We start from the raw sequence: 20608 nt of genomic DNA, 5'->3' as shown, positions 1-20608 counted from the left end.
CGACCCAATACCAACAGTGTCTGAGCAACCTGTCAAAAGCCTGGGCAGATGGTACAACGCAAGCCTCAGGGACAAAGACCAAGTGCAGCAAGTAAGGCAGGACTTCACTAACAGTCTTAAAAGCATCAACAAGACCCTACTGCCAGGGAAGCTCAAGCTCTGGTGCCTGCAATTTGGACTCCCTCAGGTAATGTGGCCACTCACTATCTACGAGCTCCCAATAACAACTGGGAGAAGATGGAGCAAACCATAACTTCATACATGAAGAAATGGCTTGGCATCCCACGCTGTCTGACTAACATCAGCCTCTATGGCAAAGGGGTCCTTGAACTGCCTATCACGAGCCTCACCGAAGAGTACAAGTGCTAAAGTAAGACTCCAGATGACTTTGAAGTACTCCAGAGACCAGACCATCAGCAAGGCTGCTCCACCCCTGATAACTGGATGAAAATGGACACCATCCAATGCGGTGCAGCATGCTACGTCAGCCCTGAGGCACAGTGACATTGTAGGGCACGTCCAGTTGGGAAGAGGAGACTTTGGCCTTATATCAAGTAAGCCAACTTGGTGTAAGGCCTCAACATCAGAGAGGAGGAAAATGGTGGTGGAGGAGGTGCGCCGTCATTAGGAGGCAGAAAGAAGCGCAAAGGCTGTCTCTCTTGCCAAGCAGGGACAATGGATGAGGTGGGAAGGGCTTGGAGAGGAGAAAGCTCAGCTGGAGGGAGCTCTGGGAAATGGAGGCTAAACAACATCTTCCATCTCCAAAAAACCTCCATCACTGGTATGGCGAGGACCCAACCTGTGCCCTCTGCCCAACTACAGTGACTCTCAAAAACATGTTGACTGGTTGTAAGACCAGCCTCACACAAAGCCGCTACACCTGGAGGCACAACCAGGTTCTCAAGAGTCTGGCAGCAGCTCTTAAGCAGCTCTCCTTGCCCCTGAGAGCAACCAGTTCTATCACGGCCCCAACCTTCATCTGAGAGGGACAGGAAAAGCCCAACCATCCCCTTACCAAACCATGGACAGCTAGCCATGGCCTGGGACTGGAAGATTCTAGTCAATATTGGCCAGCAACAAATCTTTCCACCTGAGCTTGCAGCCACCACCCTTAGGCGAGACTTGGTATTCTGGTCCCCTTCACTTAACTCTGTTTACATCACAGAGCTCCCATGGGAGAATTCAACAGAAGAGGCCTATGAGATCAAGAAACTGTGCTACACAGAACTGGCAGCAGATGCTCAACAATGAGGATGGAAAGCAAAAGTCTATCTGGTTAAAGTGCTATGCACAGGTTTTGTGGCTTCTTCCACCATCAGGCTGCTGAAAGAACTTCCATGGACAGGCTCTGCGACAGACAATTAGATCAGTCTCTGAAGCGGCTGAAAAAAGCAGTCAGTGGATATGGATCAAGCAAAAGGACCCTTGCTGGGCTCAAAGAGCATCAACAGGACCCGCTTAATAACCCCCATCCCCCACTTGAGAACCCAGGTCACAACCGTCCAGAAGGAGGCTGAACAAGGTATGCGGTCAGCTCTAGGCTTGACTCAGGGAAGAGGACGCTCCCTGCCTTGCATAGTCCCATGGGCTGCGCCATTTAAACAACCAGACAATTCTCATGATTGGGCATATGACACAAGGTCAGGCTTGATCACCGTGTAGTTGGCCACCTTTGATGTGGGTGTCTAGTGTTGAAAGGCCGAAACACCCCCTGATTCAAAGGTACACTATTAATTGATGTGTCCCGAAATTTACATCTATCCCACATCTGAGATACAGCTCCACGCCACTCTCAACACTAAGGAAAACCTCATGTGCATACCATCCATTGGCACAATGGTAAGTTGTCCCATGTTTCATGATTCCAATTGGGGAAGAAAAGCAATCAGACAGATTGTAAAGAAGCCAACAGTTTATCCAGATTACCTGAAACTGAAAGTGACCTCACTTATCATATTGGTAATAATCCCCTTCATTGCAATGAAATCAATGTGCAACAAATTGCATGAAATACAACAGATGGAGGGTGAAGAGCTTTGTTGAAATTTTAACATTCACCTTTGCTTTTTTCCATTATGTATGTCTAATCTGTTGGTTTCAGATCGTTTTACTCCTTGTTCTTGAAGCATCAAGCATCTTTTAGTGATATAGCCACATTCCCAAATTTAGGCTACTGACACATTGATTCAATAGGTGTTCCTCTCACAGATTATCATTTGTAATTTTGACTGGTTACCAAATCTCAAGAATATAATTCAGATGCCAGAGACAGTAGAGGAAAAAGAGAGAAGAGTGGCATACTTTTAACAACTCCTATTAACTCTTATTTTATTTTCTATTGCTAGTATATCTTAGAATGTTTTAGTACCTCTCTAATCTACCTTGTGTATTGCATGCTGCTGTAACAAGTAAATTCCCCGGTGTGTCATCAATAAAGTTTGTCTTTTATTCTTATCTCATCTTCTGTTTTCATGATGACATACACAAAGGAAAAGAAAATAATAAAATAATTGGTGATGTAAACAATTACATCACCAATGTAATTCAGTCTTCATTAATTTTATACATGGTAAGGGCAAATGTGATGGTGTCACATTGAGTAGGTGGGAGGACTTGGCTCATATGTATAGTCTGTGAAGGTAGGCAAACCCTGCAGACCAGCACTGCCTACATGAAACTGATACAGCCTCAAACTGTCTACATAACATAAATGGGTGATAATTATTTTGGATTTTGCTTGTGAACTCACCAGCCATCTCTACTGATAAGATAAGATACTGATACAGGATTAATTGTGCTTTTGTGCAACAGTTACATCAACAGGTTAATATTTTTGGTTTATTAAATTTCCGTCTAAAATGTCATATGCAAATCACTCTCAGACCAACTTCACTATTGGACAGCAATATCAGGAGTTACTGGGATTAGTGTTGTTTTCCATTCTATCTGTAGTGCCATGCTGCATTTTTCTTTTCATTAATGGAACCATGTTATTCACCTTAAGGAGTAAAACTGTGTTTTGTGAGACCTCTCGTTACATTCTTCTGTATAACCTCCTTTTTGCAGACACTGTTCTGCTTGTACAGAGTCAGTTACTGTACATATTGGCTGCTTGTAGAATAACATTGACATATCCTGTCTGTGGTGTTCTCACCATGCTTGCCAATCTCACATATGTGATCTCCCCTATGTGTCTGGAGAGATATGTAGCTGTGTGCTACCCACTGAGGCATGCTGCCATCATCACCATCAGAAACACAGGGATGGCTATCATCGTGATTTGGGCATTCAATTCACTAAATGTCCTCATCCAAGTTCTTCTGTTATTAATTTTTTCATTTGAAGACCTGCAGGGCCTGCAGATGAAACACTTTTGTGGCAAAGAAAGCATGTTGCTTAATCCAATGTCTGATATTTATGACAAAGCATATACTGGTTTTGTGTTTGTATCAGCTAGTGTGGCAGTCACTTGCTCTTATATTGGTGTGATAGTAGCAGCCAGGTCAGCCTCCACAGACAAAGCTTCAGCTCGAAAGGCTCGTAATACACTGCTGCTACATCTAGTGCAGCTGGGCCTCAGTCTCTCCTCAACTATACACGACCCATTGCTCTTTTCTATCTCCCAAACCTTAGATAGGATAATAATTGTGCGCATCCAAATTGTCCTTTATGTTTGTATTATCATATTTCCAAGATGTCTAAGTTCACTCATTTACGGAATCAGAGACCAGACCATCAGACCCATCCTCAGGGACAATCTCTGTGGTTGGCAGAACTCACTGTGTAGTTCAGCCACCCCAGCTCAGACAAAAATCAGCATACTAATGACTTCATAGATGAATATTTTTTCCACCAAAATGTGTCAATTTATTCACAATTTAAAATGAGGATGTGTAGTGTGGCAATCTGTAAAGTAAAGTGGTATTTGCTACAAACTTTAATGACCTTGTGTATAAAATTCTTAGATTGGATACATTTAATTACAGATGAATGGGTAAAGATTTTTGTTTTCTGTTTGTCTTTTGTTTTAATTAGCACTGATATTGCAGACAATAATAAGGGGGTGAAGAGTCAGAGCCACAGGACACAACCAATGTAACTGTTATCCTTTAATTATTATTATTGTTGGATATGAGCTTTATAAACCCCCAAATGTACATTAGGCAGAGTTATTTTTTAACATTTTGTCAAATACAGGAAGTGCGCTTGTGTTTTATCACGTATAGTCCATTCATAACTAAAGTACAATTACAAAATAAAAAGGGGATACTGACGGGATACAGTTTAGTTAAATGTTCACCTTTATGTTTTCTTTCAATTATATTTGTCTAATCTGTGGGTTTGTCCAATCATTTGACTGCCCATGTTTTTTTTTGTGATTTGGCTGTGTTCACAGATCTTGGCCATTAACATGTTGGGCACAGCTTTATTATTCAATAGGTGTCTCTGTCCCTTGCCAAATCTTAAGAGTATATGAGCTTATCAAAAGAGAGAAGAAGGAAAAAGTTGCATTCTGCGTATACAAAACCTTTCTGTAGGGACAGTGGTGGACAGTTAATGATAACCCTTATCCCTAACCATTACTTTGTGTTTATTATTCTGTCCTAGCTGAGGTGTGATAACTCCAACTAGACAGTGAGCTAAACTCTCTCTATTCATGAACATGAAGAATGCCCTTTGTAGATTTATTTTCACTCTTCACATTGTACTCAATCCATGTGGGATAAGAGAGAGTGAAAATAGGAAAAGAAACTGAAAATACTGCAATTAGTTACCTAGTTTCATAAAAATAACATGAATTAGAAATTTTCAAAATTATTACTGTGCTAATTACTCAACAGCTTAACCAACAGGTAATGCTAACATATCCATGAGATAATACTTGTTTTTACAACATGAAATTAACATACTTATGAGTTAACTTATCTAAAAAAAACTGTAATACATACAAGCGATGCCCTGCTGATAAATCAACATGTGAGATGCATTTTTTCTGGTGTAATGAACTGCACTGAACACCAGCCTGCTGTTTTTAGCGATATTAGCTATCATTTTCTACTTACGGTTTTAGCTCAGAAAACAACTTCAAAATAAGAGTCTGCATTTAAGCGTCTGCATGAAACATCAAAATAAAAGTCTGCATAAACTGAACGTATACACTGTAAATTGCATAAAAATTCAGTTTAAATGCCTGAGAGGCAGAACACTCCCCGTCTGACCTTAAAGGTCACTATTGACTATCAAATGTTTCTGAACCTTAAACATCAGTCTTTAGACAGAAGAAAAACGACTTCTGACACCGGTCTCAGGAACACCTTCGCAGAACCTTGATTCGATGTCCTGAGCTCCACCTTCCTCACTTTGCTGTCTCTCCCTGGGAACGTAGCTGTAATCCTTGCCATTGGCCATGCGCTACGTACAGCTTGATTGTCCTTCAGGAGCACAATGTCCCCTTCTTTCAGGTCCCGTCGGGAATCTCTCCATTTCTGGCGGGCATGTAGAGTGAGGAGGAACTCTTGGCGCCAGCGACGCCAGAACCTGTCAGCGAGGACTTGCACTTGCCTCCATTGTCTGCTGTGGAGATCTTTGTCTGTGAAGTCTCCATGTGTACATTCTGGGTAAGTATCATTGCTGGTGACAATATGAAGGGTGACCCTGGGTCAGGGGAGACTGGGACAAGAGGTCTGGCATTGATTACTGCAGCCACTTCTGTCATGAGTGTGCACAGGATGTCATGGGTAAGTTAAATGTTCTCTTGTAACAGAATTGAATCCAGGATCCTTCTCGACAGTAGGGCTGCCACAATTAGTCGATTAGTCACGATTATGTCGACGAACAAAATCGCATCGTTTTTTTTTTTAACTTTGCTTTTCTCTCGAAACTGCGGCTGCAGCTTTCACTGCCGCGTCTGCCTTTCTGTCACATACACACACCCACAAACACCCACACCTACGCACATGCGCAGTAGTGGTAATCGGTGTCAGACCTGACTGTACCATAAATTATACCATAACACAGACCCTCCAGGAATTCACAATGTTGCGATTTGCAACTTCAATGCAACTTCAGTGAATCCCTGTGAATTCAGGGCGGTGTTGTAATTTTAACCAATCACCATGATTTTTCCGCAACTTCCCGGCAGTCCGCCCGGGGGATTCAACTCGGGTCAGGGACGGCCGCACGGTGCGGGAGGATCCCCTCGTGGGACCTCTCCCCGCGCCGGGTGCATTTCCTTTGCGGCGGTGTGCCGCGACCGGCTCTGGGTCGGCTTGGAAAGGCTCGAGGGCGAAGGTGGCTTTACAGCACCCGCCCACCCGGACCTCGCCATTTCCCGGGGCTGTGGACTCTCATTAAAGGGTTAATGAGCTATCATCTTAATTGTTTTTATTTTCAGTTAGCTCATACTTCAAGATGAAAGCTAATGATCTGATCAGCTGCATGCTGGTGCGATAAGCTGTATGTTTTCCAGTCAATTTACATATGATCCGATTAGTCGACTAATCGAAAAAATAATCAGTGATTAGTCGACTATCAAAATAATCGTTTGTGGTAGCCCTACTTGACAGGCCTATCATATGTTCCCATGATCCTCCTATATGGGACGCATGAGGAGGATTGAACACCCATGAGCACCCCTGCTTGCTCAAGAAGTTCTGCACTGTCACATCAGGTCGTTGTTGGCTTATTCCCAGTTCCCAGCAGCAGCTACGAAGTTTGTTCGACAATCCGATCGGAACTGCTTCACAGGTCCCCGTATGGCAAAGAAACATCTCAATGCATTGATGCAACTGGATGTGTCTAAGGAGTCTATGATCTCGATGTGCACAGCTCGAGAGCTCATGCAGCAGAAGAGCATTGCCCATCGCTTGCTTTGGGCTTGTCCACCTTGCGTACGCCTGGAGACAACTGGCCAGGGTTCCGAACACATCTACACCAACATAGGTGAAGGGTGGGCCTGTGTGTAAACATTCTGAAGGTAAGTCGGCCATAAGTTGTTCTTCTGTTTTTCGGCGTAACTTCCGCCACACAACACATTTCTGCAGGACTGAAGCAATAAGCCCCTTCGGTGAAGTGGCAGCCTTGATGCTTGACGTCTTCGTGGTACTGTCGCACCAATAACAGAGAAGTGTGACTGTTCTTGGACAAGATAACAGGGTTCTTTTCCTGTATGCTCAGGTCAGCATGTTTTAATCTGCCACTGACACAAATCAGGTCATCTTCAAAAACAGGTCTGAGCTTCTGAAGAGAACTGTCTTTGGTCACAGCCTGTCCAAGCTCGAGAGCTGTGAGCTCTTGTGCAAAGACTTCTTCTTGAGCAGCTCTGATGATGACGTGTCTCACCTGAGACAGTTCATCCAGAGTATGTGGGAGGTTGCAGTGGTGCCATCCTCTAGATTCACTGGGCCCTTTGTTATACCTGTAAGCTCTGGCTACATGAATGAGTAGTGTAATAGCCCTGATGAGGGAACGCATGGATGAAAAGCGCTGGAAGCGTGCAGCGGTAAGGCCTCTCCTTTGAGTCTGCGTCAGAAAACTACTCACTTCAGGGCGAATTTCCATGTCTGATTCTGGGTTAAGAAGTACAAACGATTGGCTTGCATCTTCGTCTCGTAGACTTGTTTTTTCCAAAAAATCTGGTCCAGTGAACCACGTTGTCTGGTTCAGTTAGGATGCAGGAACTGACCTGGATGCATGGTCAGCCGGGTTGTTCTCTGTGTGGACGTAGAACCATTGGTCAGGTCTTGTGGACTGCAGAATTCACCGGACTCTATTATGAACATAGACATAGAAGCATTTGGTCTGATTGTGAATGTATCCAAGCACAACCTTGCTGTCACAATAAAACCTGATTGCATCCAGCTTCGTGTCCAGTTTGTCTTGGATGAGTTCGGCGACTTCCATGGCTAATACTGAAGCACACAATTCCAGCTGTGGTATGGTAGGTTTGGACTGTGGGGTTAGCTTAGCCTTTCCTAAGACGAATCCTACTTCAACTTTTCCCTCAGGTTGAATGGTCTTAAGATATGCCACCACTCCAAGGGCCTTTGTGGATGCATCGGAAAACACACATAGCTCTGTGTGTACAGCACTGGACAGTGACATCGCAGTGTATGCACGTGGGATGTGCAGCTTGCTTAAGTCATGCAGTGACTCTCGCCACGCTTCCCATTGCTTCAGCTTTTGTTCTGGAAGAGGAGCATCCCAGTCGCATTTGTTGACACTGATTTCCCGTAAGAGACTTTTGCCCTCGATGGTTACTGGTGCGACCATGCCTAGAGGGTCGAAGACACTATTTACCATTAACAGAACTCCCCTGCGAGTGAAGGCTTTTCTGTGCTGTGAGACTGTGAATGTGAAAGTGTCTGCCATTGTCTCCCACAGCAGTCCCAAACTACGTTGCACTGGTGTAGCTTCACCGCTAAGGTCAAGGTCTTTTAGGACTGCTCTGTCTTCTGGTGTGAATGCCTGCAGGACAGCTTCACTATTTGAGGCAAACTTGTGCAGCCTAAGGTTAGATTCACTGAGAGAATTCTGCGTTCTCTGCAGGAGACTGATGGCTTCTGCTTCGGTGGGCACACTGATGAGCCCATCATCTACATAGAAATGGCGCTTGACAAACTGGACCGCGTCCTCTCCATGTTTGTGTGCGCCTTCGTGGATGGCTCTCCTTAGTCCATAGATGGCCACGGATGGAGACGGACTGTTGCCGAAAACGTGGACCCTCATCCTGTAATCAATGATGTCCTTGGACATGTCATTATCTCTCTACCACAAAAATCTCAGGAAATTACGGTGGTCTCTGCAGACGAGGAAGCAGTGAAACTGTGCTGTATTTCGGCGATCACTGCAACCTGCTCCTTGCGAAAGCGAACCAGCACCCCAATGAGTGACTTATTGAGGTCTGGGCCTGAGAGAAGAATATCATTTAGTGACGAGCCAAAGTACTTTGCACTGGAGTCAAACACCACACGGATGCTTCCAGGCTTTTGTGGATGTCTCTGTACATTTCTCGTTCCATGATTTCCAAAAAGACTGTGTCCTCAATGGACGGAGCGGGTTTGTTGTCAGAACCTGTCTCATTGAAGACCCTTCATCCGAGGGTTTCCAATGATGCGTAGCGTGCTTGGTTCTTCTGCTCCCCGCCATGGGACACATCCTCAGTCAGCTTCATGAAGCCTTTGCAGGGTTCAAGGATTCATTTGTTTTGAGCGTGCCAACAGCTGGTTTGTGCGCATTCCCTAAGCACACGTCCCCTATCAGGACCCATCCTAAATACATTTTTTGTGCAAAGGGGGCGTTGTGAGGTCCACTCACTTGCTGTCAGACCTTATGGACCCTCACAATGTCTCTGCCTAGCAAGATGAGTATTTCCGCCTTGGGGTCAAGCTCTGGTATGTATGGCGGTCATTGAGTATTTCATCGCACTCAATTAGCGGTGGTAGTGATAAGCAGGTCTGCTCATCAAGAGATTCGACCTGAAAACCCTCTGCTTTTCTTACTGATCTCTCGACCAGCCCGGAGCAGGTCCTTTTGAAGACTTGAGGTGGTGGGCCTGGATGCATAGCAGCATGATGACAGTCGCTGTCGCACTCTATGCATTTTATGGTTGCCCTACAGTCTCTTGCAAGATGACCAGCAGATGTGCAGCACTTGAAACAAAGTCCATTCTCCTTAAGAATGCTCTTTCGGTCTTCTAGAGTCTTCCCTCTAAATGCTCTGCATTTCCTCAATGCATGTGGTTTGTTATGAATGGGACAGTTTTTCTCTGGCCCACCAGGCTTTTTCTCCAGTGAGTTTGCAGGTGGGTCTTTACCTAAAGAGATGTCTGTCTTGTGAACAGATATTTTCCTTCCATAGTTTCTTGGGCCTACATTGTCAGACCTTAATCTGTTGCTGCTGGCACATGAAAGAATAAAGCTGGGGTCATTTCTTCGACGTGCTTCCTGACAGATGAAATCGGCAAAGTAATCGAATGGAGGAAAATGTCGTTTTCTTCCTTAAATCTTGAGCCGACTGTGAGCCATTTCTCCTGTAACCCGTGAGGAAGTTTCTCCACTATGGGTCCAATCCCCCTGGCAGTGTCAAGGTAGGTCAAACCTGTGAGGTAACCTTTTTCCCTAGCACCATGAGAAGATCGCCTAGGTCCCTCAGTTTCCTGTAATCTTTGGTTGATATTCTTGGGAATTCATCCAGTCTTTTAAACAGAGACTTCTCCATTACTTCAGGTGCAGCATAGCACTCTTTGAGGCGGTCCCAGGCCTTTTGTAGTGTTACGTCTGGATTTCCAACATGCACAGAGCGAATCCTTTTTATGTGTTTAACGGACTCTGGTCCGAGCCACTTTATCAGGAAATCTAACATTTCAGTGGATGTGAGTCCTAAGCCTGTAGTAGCATTACTGTATGATGACTGCCATGCAAGATAATTTTCAGGTTTATCATCGAATTGGTAGAGACTTGTACTGACTAAGTCACGACGAGCCAGGTATCGTGCCAGGTGTTGTTTCGGGTACTATGCTTTGGTTGGGTGATGCATATACAGGTGCGTATGATGGAGCCGTTGCCTTTAGTGGTGATTTGCAAGGATGGTGTTGTTTCTTGGGCTTTGCAGGGTTTCCTCTATCTCTGTCAGGTGTTGTGTGATGTCCAACATGTCTTTCTGGACTTGTATGACCTCTATTGATGGGTTCGCTGATGTGGGTTACATCCCTGAATTTCATGTGGTTGCTGACGAATGGCTGTCTTGGCGTGGTCTTGTCAGATGGTCTGTTATGGGTCTCCTCTTCTTGCCTTTCTTGCAACTCTGGGTTGTGCCCTGATGGAGGATGCCATGTGATGAGCTCGTCTCTGACAATGCTGCCTCAGGTAAAGTGGCGTGGACAGGCCTGAGTCTCTGATCCGTGAAGTTCAGCTTGTGCTTCAACATATTGGTTAGTGCGCACTGCAATTTCATTTTGCAAAACATCTTGATAATATAAATCGGTCTTAATTGAACCTTCTACCTCTAGGTCTTCAGCTGCTTCTAACGCCTCAGCTTGGGCGACAGCTGCAGTTGCCTCTCTTTGAAGTGCTAGTGCACTTAGTTCAGCTTCCAGCTTTGCTTTTCCTAATTGTAGCTCTGCTTCCTTTCGCTGCCCTTTCTACCTTGAGCTTCACTTCTTTCTCTGCGAACGCTGCTCTAGCTTTCGCTGCCTCTGCTTTAGCACACGCCTTCACTGCTGCACTAGATGCTGAGGACTGAGAGCTCTTTGACTTTCTTATGCGTGCAGATGCACTGTCGGTCCTTGCTGATTCCATCTTTTCCTTCCATCTTGCTTCTGATTATGTTGAAACTTCAGCTAAATTACGCTTTTTCACTGTTCTGTCCTCGCTGAGGTGTGATAACTCCAACTAGACAGTGAGCTAAACTCTCTCTATTCATGAACATGAAGAATGCCGTAGTTTCGTTTGTAGATTTATTTTCACTCTTTACATTGTACTGAATCCATGCAAGAGACAAGAGAGAGTGAAACTAGAAAAAGAAAAATATTGCAATTAGTTACCTAGTTTCATAAAAATAACATGAATTAGAAATTTTCTAAATTATTACTGTGCTAATTACTCAACAGCTTAACCAACAGGTAATGCTAACATATCCATGAGATAATACTTGTTTTTACAACATGAAATTAACATACTTATGAGTTAACTTATCTAAAACAAAACTGTAATACATACAAGGGATGCCTCTGCTGATAAATCAACATGTGAGATGACATGTGTTCTGTTGTAATGAACTGCACTGAACACCAGCCTGCTGTTTTTAGCGATATTAGCTATCATTTTCTACTTCTGGTTTTAGCTCAGAAAACAACTTCAAAATAAGAGTCTGCATTTAACGTCAAAATAAGCGTCTGCATGAAACATCAAAATAAGAATCGGCATAAACTAAAAGTATACACTGTAAATTGCATAAAAATTCAGTTTAAATGTCTGAGAGGCAGAACATTTATAATCTATACTTTCACAGAATGTGTACCAAATAAACACCTCATGCAGAGAGCGAGAGCAGCGCCGGTCCTGGCCACATTTGCGCCCTGGGCGAACCCCCCCCCCCCCGAGGCGAACATTTTCTCGTGCGCCCCAACGACCGCCCATGCGCCCCTGGATGCGCCGTGCGCCCCGGGATGCGTGCGCCCCCATCGGTCTGTCCGACGCCCCCCTCTGCCTTGTCAACACCCCGCTCCCGGGGCGCCCGCTCCGCTAACTTAATGAGCGGTATCGAAAATTACCGAGGTTTTTTGCTTTTTCGGGCGTTCGTGCGCCCCCCACGGAGAATGCGCCCTGGGCGGCCGCCCACATTGCCCATAGCTAGGACCGGCCCTGAGCGAGAGAGAGCATTTTTTTTAGGTTTTACACCACTTGTTTATGGAAAAAAAAACATCTACTGTTACACAATATCATGCCCTGTTGACATACAGTCCTAACAGCCAATGATTTAATTATTAAAACTGAAAATGGCAAGAGCATCTTCTCATCATTTAACTAATGAACAAAAGAAATAAATAAGTGGTAATTGCAGACTTATCTTAGAAGACCAGATCAATGAACTTTCAGACAGTAAGCCTTGCTGACATAAACTCAGTCACTGATGTAGAAGCTCAGGGACTTTTATCGAAGGTGCTCGCAGGTACAGATCTTGTGACAGTGTTAAAGCAACATTATATAACTTTTTTAACAGAAAAAAATGATTTGAAAACTATTCTGCAGGGAATGATGGGAACCACAGTTACCTGAGCACTTTATTAATCAGAGTGTATACAGTAATAACCTCTTCAGTACAACCAGTTGGTGCATTCATGTAAAGTTTTAGCAAATGAAAACTTCCAGTGCTGGACTAAAACTAGAATTTTGTTAATGTATGAACTTGCAAGGGCTAGATAAAGATGGCTATTAGATTATTAGATATAGTTTGAGAGAAAAAAATGTCAGCTCAACGAAGCTTTAGCTCAGGAAATGTCTGGACGTCATAACTTCGCCACAGATCAAACACATGAGGATGATTTCCCATCAGGTTATTATAATGATGATTAAAAACAGAAACATATATTGGTAAAACCATCTATTTATGATTGTAACCTATAAGACAAATGCTGAAATTCTAACATATGGTATTATGAGTATATAGTACTGTATTATTATATATTTCACCTCATACAGTATCCAGCCACACTACTTGGACACAATCCTTTTTTTTTAATTATTTTCGTTCAAACATTTTCTACATAGGAGATAAAAACTGAAGATGACAAAACTATGAAATAGCACAGAATTGTGGTAGATTTTAGATTTTGAAGTAGCACTTGATGACAACTTTGCACACTCTTTGCATTTGATAATCAGCCTCATGAGACAGTCACTTGGAATGACTTCACCCATTAATAATTGATTGAACTGATGTGAGGAAAGAGCTCATAAACTATTTGTGAGGGCAGGCAAACCCTGCAGTCCAGCTCTGTTTGCTTAGAGTGTCCAGCCTCCTAAAAAAATACAGGTTTTTCATGTGAACTCATGGCATTGTCTTCTCTGAATAAGAAATATCTTCACTGAGGTAGGAATATATACTAGACAAGATTCTTTTTGATTTTGCTATTACAACAATAATTACATTTTTTTATGTCTCTTCAGTCCTTCACTAAGATGTCAAATGCAACTCAATCTGAAACCAACATTACTGCTGGACAGGGGTTATTGGAAAGGGCAATTTTTGCGACTCTGACTACCACACCATGCTGTCTGTTTCTCTTCATTAATGGCACCATGTTATTCACCTTAAGGAGTAAAGCTGTGTTTCGTGAAACATCTCGTTATGTTCTTCTGTATAACCTGCTTTTTGCAGACACTGTTTTGCTGGTACAGAGTCAGATAATGTATATACTGGCTGCTTGTAGAATAACATTAACATATCCTCTGTGTTGTGCTCTCGTTATGATCACCAATCTCACAACTGTAATCTCCCCTCTCACACTGGTGGTGATGTGTCTGGAGAGATATGTAGCTGTGTGCTACCCACTGAGGCACGCTACGATCATCACCATCAGAAACACAGGGGTGGCTATCATTGTGGTTTGGGCCTTTGGTTCACTGAATGTCCTTATTCAAGGTCTTCTGCTATTAGATTTCCCATTTGATCAGCTGCAGAGCCTGCAGATGAAACACTTTTGTGGCAAAGAAAGCATGTTGCTTACTCTAATGTCTGATCTTTATGACAAAGCCTACACTTATTTTCTGTTTGTTTCAGCTGGTTTGGTAGTCACGTGCTCCTATATTGGTGTGATGGTAGCAGCCAGGTCAGCCTCCACAGACAAAGCTTCAGCCCGAAAAGCTCGTAAGACACTGCTGCTGCATCTGGTGCAGCTGGGCCTCATTCTGTTGTCGACTGTACACAACCCATTGCTCATGGCTATCACAAAGGTCCTAGACAGGATTATGATTGGGCGCATCTACATTGTCCTTTATGTTTGTATTATCATATTTCCAAGATGTCTAAGTTCACTCATTTATGGAATCAGAGATCAGACCATCAGACCCATCCTCATGAACAATCTCTGCTGTCAGTGGCGACACTCATTTTCTGTCTCAGTTGTCCCAATTAATGCAAAAATCAGCATTCTTATCACTCCATAGATGGATATTAATTATAATAAAATGTGTTAATTTATTTTAAAATGTAAAAATATAATGTGCAGTGTGGCAATATATGTGTGTAAATATATGATTCGGAACAGCAAGTGCACTTGTTATAGTCACATAGATTCAAAGTACAACTACAATTAGTAGGTATAGTTATAGAATATAACACAATTCACCACACATCTCTGCTACGTACTCTCTCATTAGTTTATAAGTTTATAATGGCCAGTGGTTGTTGCAACCTTTTAAGATGTGTTAATTCATTTATGTTTCTAACTGAAGTCATAGTTAGTGATTGTGTACAGTAGGACTGCATTATCTTAAATGTGTGCTATTACTATTTCCCTTTCATGTGCGAAAAGTGAGGAGAGCAATACATCCTTCTCATTATAATGCAGTCATGTTGTACACCACAGCAAAATACGACCTCATCATAAACATATTGCAACTCCTCTTTGACAGTGTCATTCAAAACAGAACATAATTAAAGGTAGATATTGTTGTTTCTCATTGAATTAGATTTTACAGTACACAATGAAGTGGCCATCGAGTGTATAAATGTATTTTTATTCACATCATTTCAAATATTTGAATAAAAGCAAAGTTTGCTCTTTCTATGAGATGTGGTTGAAAATGCATTGTTTAGATATGAAAATCACAGCACTGCCGCTGTGTTACAGCCATAATCGTTTCGTGTCCTTTGTGTTCTGAGCAGACCATTCTGAGTTTAAGAGTGCCATCAGGTCCGGACAGCAAAGAGAGAAGAATAGATGGAAGAGGAAGAAGAGATCGAACAAAGGGCTACCTGGAGATTTGTTGACCTGGTCACAATGTCGGATTGCAATCACAGTAAATGTCCAGTTTGAATCCCACAATACATGAAAATTCTCTATAAACATGAAATAAAATTCCCCATGGTCTCAACAATATGAATATTTAAAAAATGTATAACTTAAGTTTACAGTATTTGTAAATGGCCACATGAACTGATGCAACTAGCATGAATGTCTGCACCCTACAACCCTGTTTCCAAAAGAGTTGACTGTGTAAAATGTAAATACAGTATCATTAAAAGGTTTGGACATACCTTCTTATTCAGTGTTTTTTCTTTATTCTTATTTTTTTTCTTACATTGTAGATTAACATTGAAGACATCAAAACCTCTAAATAACACAAAATGAATTATGTGGTAAAAAAAAAAAAGACAAACAAAGAAAAATATGTTTTATAATTCAGATTCTTCAAAGTAGTCACCTTTTGCTTTGATGACAGCTTTGCACACTCTTGGCATTCTCTCAATTAGCTTCATGAAGGAGTGACATGAAGGAGCATTGAAGGAGTTTCCATTATTGCTGAGCACTTGTTGGTAGCTTTTCCTTCACTCCATTGTCCAACTCATCCCAATCTATCTCAAATGGGTTAAGGTCAGCTGACTGTAGAGACTAGGTCAACTGATGCAGCACTCCATCAGTCAACTTCTTGGTCAAATAGCTCTTACATAGCCTGGAGGTGTGATTTAGGTTATTGTAATGTTAAAAAACAAAGGATGGTCACACTAAGCACAAAAAAAGATGTGGTGGTATGTCACACAGTGGCACTAGCAAACTCCCCCCACACTATCAGGCCTCCTCCTTCTTGTTTCACAGTGGGAACCGCACCTGCGTCTCAAAAAGACACAGCATATTTCCGTTGACTTAACGTTCACTAAGTGTAATGGCTCGGAAGTATTACCATAGCTGCCATGATAAGAACTGTTTGAATTCTCAAACTGTTAAGGAAAGGAGCTTCAGTGCTTCCTTTGTTATTTCCTTCAGCATAGGATACTACGGTGGCCCTGAAGTGCAAAACACAACAGCAAATTCAAAAACACAATAGCAAATCAAATAACACAACAGCAAATTCAAAAACACAATAGCAAATCAAATAACACAATAGCAAATCAAATAACACAGCAGCAAATTCAAAAACACAATAGCAAATCAAACAACACAATAGCAAATCAAATAACACAGCAGCAAATTCAAAAACACAATAGCAAATCAAATAACACAATAGCAAATCAAATAACACAGCAGCAAATTCAAAAACACAATAGCAAATCAAATAACACAATAGCAAATCAAATAACACAGCAGCAAATTCAAAAACACAATAGCAAATCAAACAACACAATAGCAAATCAAATAACACATTAGCAAATTCAAAACGGAAAGGGTAGGTACCCACGGGCGACATGAATCGTCGCTGATTGGACTGGTGGTCCTCTGAACCGGAAAGACATGGCTTACATGTTTTCAAAATATGAGCGCTGTTAGTGACAACGTACGTGCTGCTATTAAAGAATATTTTGATGCACGACATGGATACGTGTTACTACGGAAACGCATGATATTCACTGGATTAAATTTTTTTGTTTTTTGACACTTTATCTCGTAATTACGAGAAAAGATCTTGTAATTACGAGATAAGGAAAGGTGCCTCATTGGCCACTGCACTTCGGTAAAGTTAGAAAGATATTGGCACTTCCGGGATCAATAACTCTTAAGCGAAACGTTGTTAAAACACAAAACACGCATATTTTCAACTGTAGTAAGACAGACAACGAGCTACAACCTAACGTTCATCACAACAAGCCATCCTCGGAGCCACACCAACAACATTAGTGTTTACTAGGACTATTCATAATTTCTGGGAATTTTTATTAGGAATATTAATCAATAACTTCAATATGATACAGTACTGCAGTAACGCTATCTACACTTCAAAATCTAGTGCCCGACTACATCGGTTTGTACGGTAAAGCGTGTGAGTGCTTCATGATGCCTTAAAGTGCACCTCGGAAACTCAGAAATCAAATAATAATCTCTTTTCTAAGATATGCAGATTTAGAAAAGTCATTAAATAAACAAATCAAATTGTTTTCTGACAACTCCACCTGATTCTTGTTCTACATGTTCCCAGCTACTTCTGGGGTGATTTTCAAGTTCTTTCACTGCACCTGCACCTTGTACGGTAAAGCGTCACTGTGAAGACGCTTTACCGTACAAACTGATGTAGTCGGGCACTAGAAGTAGGTAGCTGGGAACATGTAGAACAAGAATTGTCAGAAAACAATTTGATTTGTTTATTTAATGACTTTTCTAAATCTGCATATCTTAGAAAAGAGATTATTATTTGATTTCTGAGTTTCCGAGGTGCACTTTAAGGCATCATGAAGCACTCACACGCTTTACCGTACAAACCGATGTAGTCGGGCACTAGATTTTGAAGTGTAGATAGCGTTACTGCAGTACTGTATCATATTGAAGTTATTGATTAATATTCCTAATAAAAATTCCCAGAAATTATGAATAGTCCTAGTAAACACTAATGTTGTTGGTGTGGCTCCGAGGATGGCTTGTTGTGATGAACGTTAGGTTGTAGCTCGTTGTCTGTCTTACTACAGTTGAAAATATGCGTGTTTTGTGTTTTAACAACGTTTCGCTTAAGAGTTATTGATCCCGGAAGTGCCAATATCTTTCTAACTTTACCGAAGTGCAGTGGCCAATGAGGCACCTTTCCTTATCTCGTAATTACAAGATCTTTTCTCGTAATTACGAGATAAAGTGTCAAAAACAAAAAAAATTTAATCCAGTGAATATCATGCGTTTCCGTAGTAACACGTATCCATGTCGTGCATCAAAATATTCTTTAATAGCAGCACGTACGTTGTCACTAACAGCGCTCATATTTTGAAAACATGTAAGCCATGTCTTTCCGGTTTAGAGGACCACCAGTCCAATCAGCGACGATTCATGTCGCCCGTGGGTACCTACCCTTTCCGTTTTGAATTTGCTAATGTGTTATTTGATTTGCTATTGTGTTTTTGAATTTGCTGCTGTGTTATTTGATTTGCTATTGTGTTTTTGAATTTGCTGTTGTGTTATTTGATTTGCTGTTGTGTTTTTGAATTTGCTGTTGTGTTATTCGATTTGCTGTTGTGTTATTTGATTTGCTATTGTGTTTTTGAATTTGCTGTTGTGTTATTCGATTTGCTGTTGTGTTATTTGATTTGCTATTGTGTTTTTGAATTTGCTGTTGTGTTATTCGATTTGCTGTTGTGTTATTTGATTTGCTATTGTGTTTTTGAATTTGCTGTTGTGTTATTCAATTTGCTGTTGTGTTATTTGATTTGCTATTGTGTTATTTGATTTGCTATTGTGTTTTTGAATTTGCTGTTGTGTTTTGCACTTCAGGGCCACCGTAGGATACACAGGACCATCCTTTACGAAAGGAAAAGAAGTAATGCCGCCCCACAATTCTTTGTGGTAGCGACCAAAACGAGGCACCATTTGGTCATTTACAACCAGACATAAAAAAACATCATTGTATGTATGAATATGAACATACTGTACGTGTTGATGTGATATAAAAACTTCAATCATGAATTCTGTTCTGTTGTTGACTGTGGAGCTGCGTTCACACACAATTTGAATGTGTGTGAACACAAAATAAAAGCCCCTTCAAAATAACACATGCTGACAGCTATTTAATGTATGGGGCCGACGGGGCCAGAGTCAGGCACACTCAAAATGTCTTTAGAAATCTGATGCCCTGGTGACTTCTAAATTTGCAGTCACTCTACAGTCAATATCTTGGTTTGGAAAGTGCAGAAAAATAACTCCAAGAACTTCAATAAGTCCCTCTGCTTTACTCGCTACACGCTCTGGGTCAGCGGGTCCTGCTTCCACATCCTCTGCTAAGTCTAAAACGTCTCTCACCAACTTCCTAGAAAGTTCATGAAGATCCTCTATTTTCTCTAGCCAGGCACTCTACTTCAGACCAAAGCGATGGATCAGACTAGATTAGCGTTAGCCCCACCCACTGACTTTGATGGCGAGTTTGACAGTTTGACAATTCATGAAGCACTGCAAAACAGGACCATGAAATGTAAATTAATAAAATTGTGAAATGATTATATGTTGTTTTGTTTTTTAAATGAATCAGTATTTTAATTAATTAATGACACGTTTAAGTAATTATTTAATGGTGTATTTATTTATTTAATTTTGGCACTTTTAGTCCTCCATATTTGTGAGCAGCACAGGTGCGTGTTGTCTGACTCTAGGCAACCATGACAGCACCACATGCAGGCAGCCAGGCACAGACACACAGAGGATCGGATTAGATGTGTATGTGTATTGTACATTTATGGAAATACAGAACAAATCGCATCCCATTTAATTGCCATATAAAGGACAATTATATATTTTACGGGACTGGTGGCAACCCTACTGCTGCATCATCTCATACACTGCCACCCAGTGGCAAGCCACTACAAGCAGGGAAAAAAAGGAGGGAAACCAAGATGGCTGACAGACAGCCAGAAACACCAAGTTGCAAATTTTTTTCTGTACAAACCTTCTTTATAATAAAAAGACCCTTATGGTGACATCAAGTAGCATCTAAGGAGTCATGCATTTGCTATTTACTAAGTATTGATTTTATATTTAGAGGAAATTATGATTAATCACATGTCCACTATTTTAATACATTGTACATCATGCATCTCTAGCTACAATTCCTGCAGCTCTTCTTGAGAATACATATACTTCTGCAGTAACTTTTTTTCGCTGTAAAAATGAAATTCTGATTTGATGTGCTGCCAAAGTTAAGAGTAGAGTTAACAGTAAAGTAAGCCATAAAACCATTCAGTGGATGCTACTGCATCCTCTCATACACTGCCACCCATTGGCAAGCCATTACAAGCAGGAAAAAAAATATCTCCCTTCATGAAATCAATTTTTCTATGGAAATTACCATAACTAACGCACAGACAATCAAGCATATCCACATACTTTAAAAGGTCCAGTGTGTAGGTTTAGTGCTGGGGCAGCGCACCTTACTATGGCTGACAGTCGATGGATCGTGAGTGAGTGACTTGGAAATCGATACAG

General features: G+C 41.7%; 2 protein-coding genes across 2 annotated transcripts; both read left to right on the top strand.

Moving 5' to 3' along the window:
* The first annotated feature begins 2846 nt into the window (after positions 1 to 2846).
* LOC109138727 (odorant receptor 131-2-like) lies at positions 2847 to 8673 on the top strand. Its single transcript, XM_019259782.2, has 5 exons — positions 2847 to 3765; positions 6829 to 6949; positions 7044 to 7101; positions 7213 to 7419; positions 8548 to 8673. Exons 1-5 carry the CDS (start codon positions 2859 to 2861, stop codon positions 8671 to 8673), a joined length of 1419 nt encoding a protein of 472 aa, XP_019115327.2. The 5' UTR covers positions 2847 to 2858.
* A 5006-nt stretch (positions 8674 to 13679) lies between these two features.
* On the top strand, positions 13680 to 18918 carry LOC104938324 (odorant receptor 131-2). Its single transcript, XM_019259783.1, has 2 exons — positions 13680 to 14592; positions 18908 to 18918. The coding sequence occupies exons 1-2, from the start codon at positions 13680 to 13682 to the stop codon at positions 18916 to 18918; spliced, it is 924 nt and encodes a 307-aa protein (XP_019115328.1).
* Positions 18919 to 20608: the final 1690 nt, after the last annotated feature.

This window comes from Larimichthys crocea, chromosome XXII, assembly GCF_000972845.2.
Source record: "Larimichthys crocea isolate SSNF chromosome XXII, L_crocea_2.0, whole genome shotgun sequence".
Taxonomy (NCBI): Eukaryota; Metazoa; Chordata; class Actinopteri; family Sciaenidae; genus Larimichthys; species Larimichthys crocea.
The sequence above is the reverse complement of the archived record's forward strand: the minus strand, read 5'-3'. Positions and strand labels throughout refer to the sequence as shown.

Coding starts and splice junctions, on each gene's coding strand:
- LOC109138727 (XM_019259782.2), top strand. CDS start 2,859: ATGTCATATGCAAATCACTCTCAGACCAACTTCACTATTGGACAGCAA. Junction 6,950..7,043: donor TACACCAACATAGGTGAAGG/GTGGGCCTGTGT, acceptor ACATTTCTGCAG/GACTGAAGCAATAAGCCCCT. Junction 7,420..8,547: donor CTGGGCCCTTTGTTATACCT/GTAAGCTCTGGC, acceptor CGTTCTCTGCAG/GAGACTGATGGCTTCTGCTT.
- LOC104938324 (XM_019259783.1), top strand. CDS start 13,680: ATGTCAAATGCAACTCAATCTGAAACCAACATTACTGCTGGACAGGGG.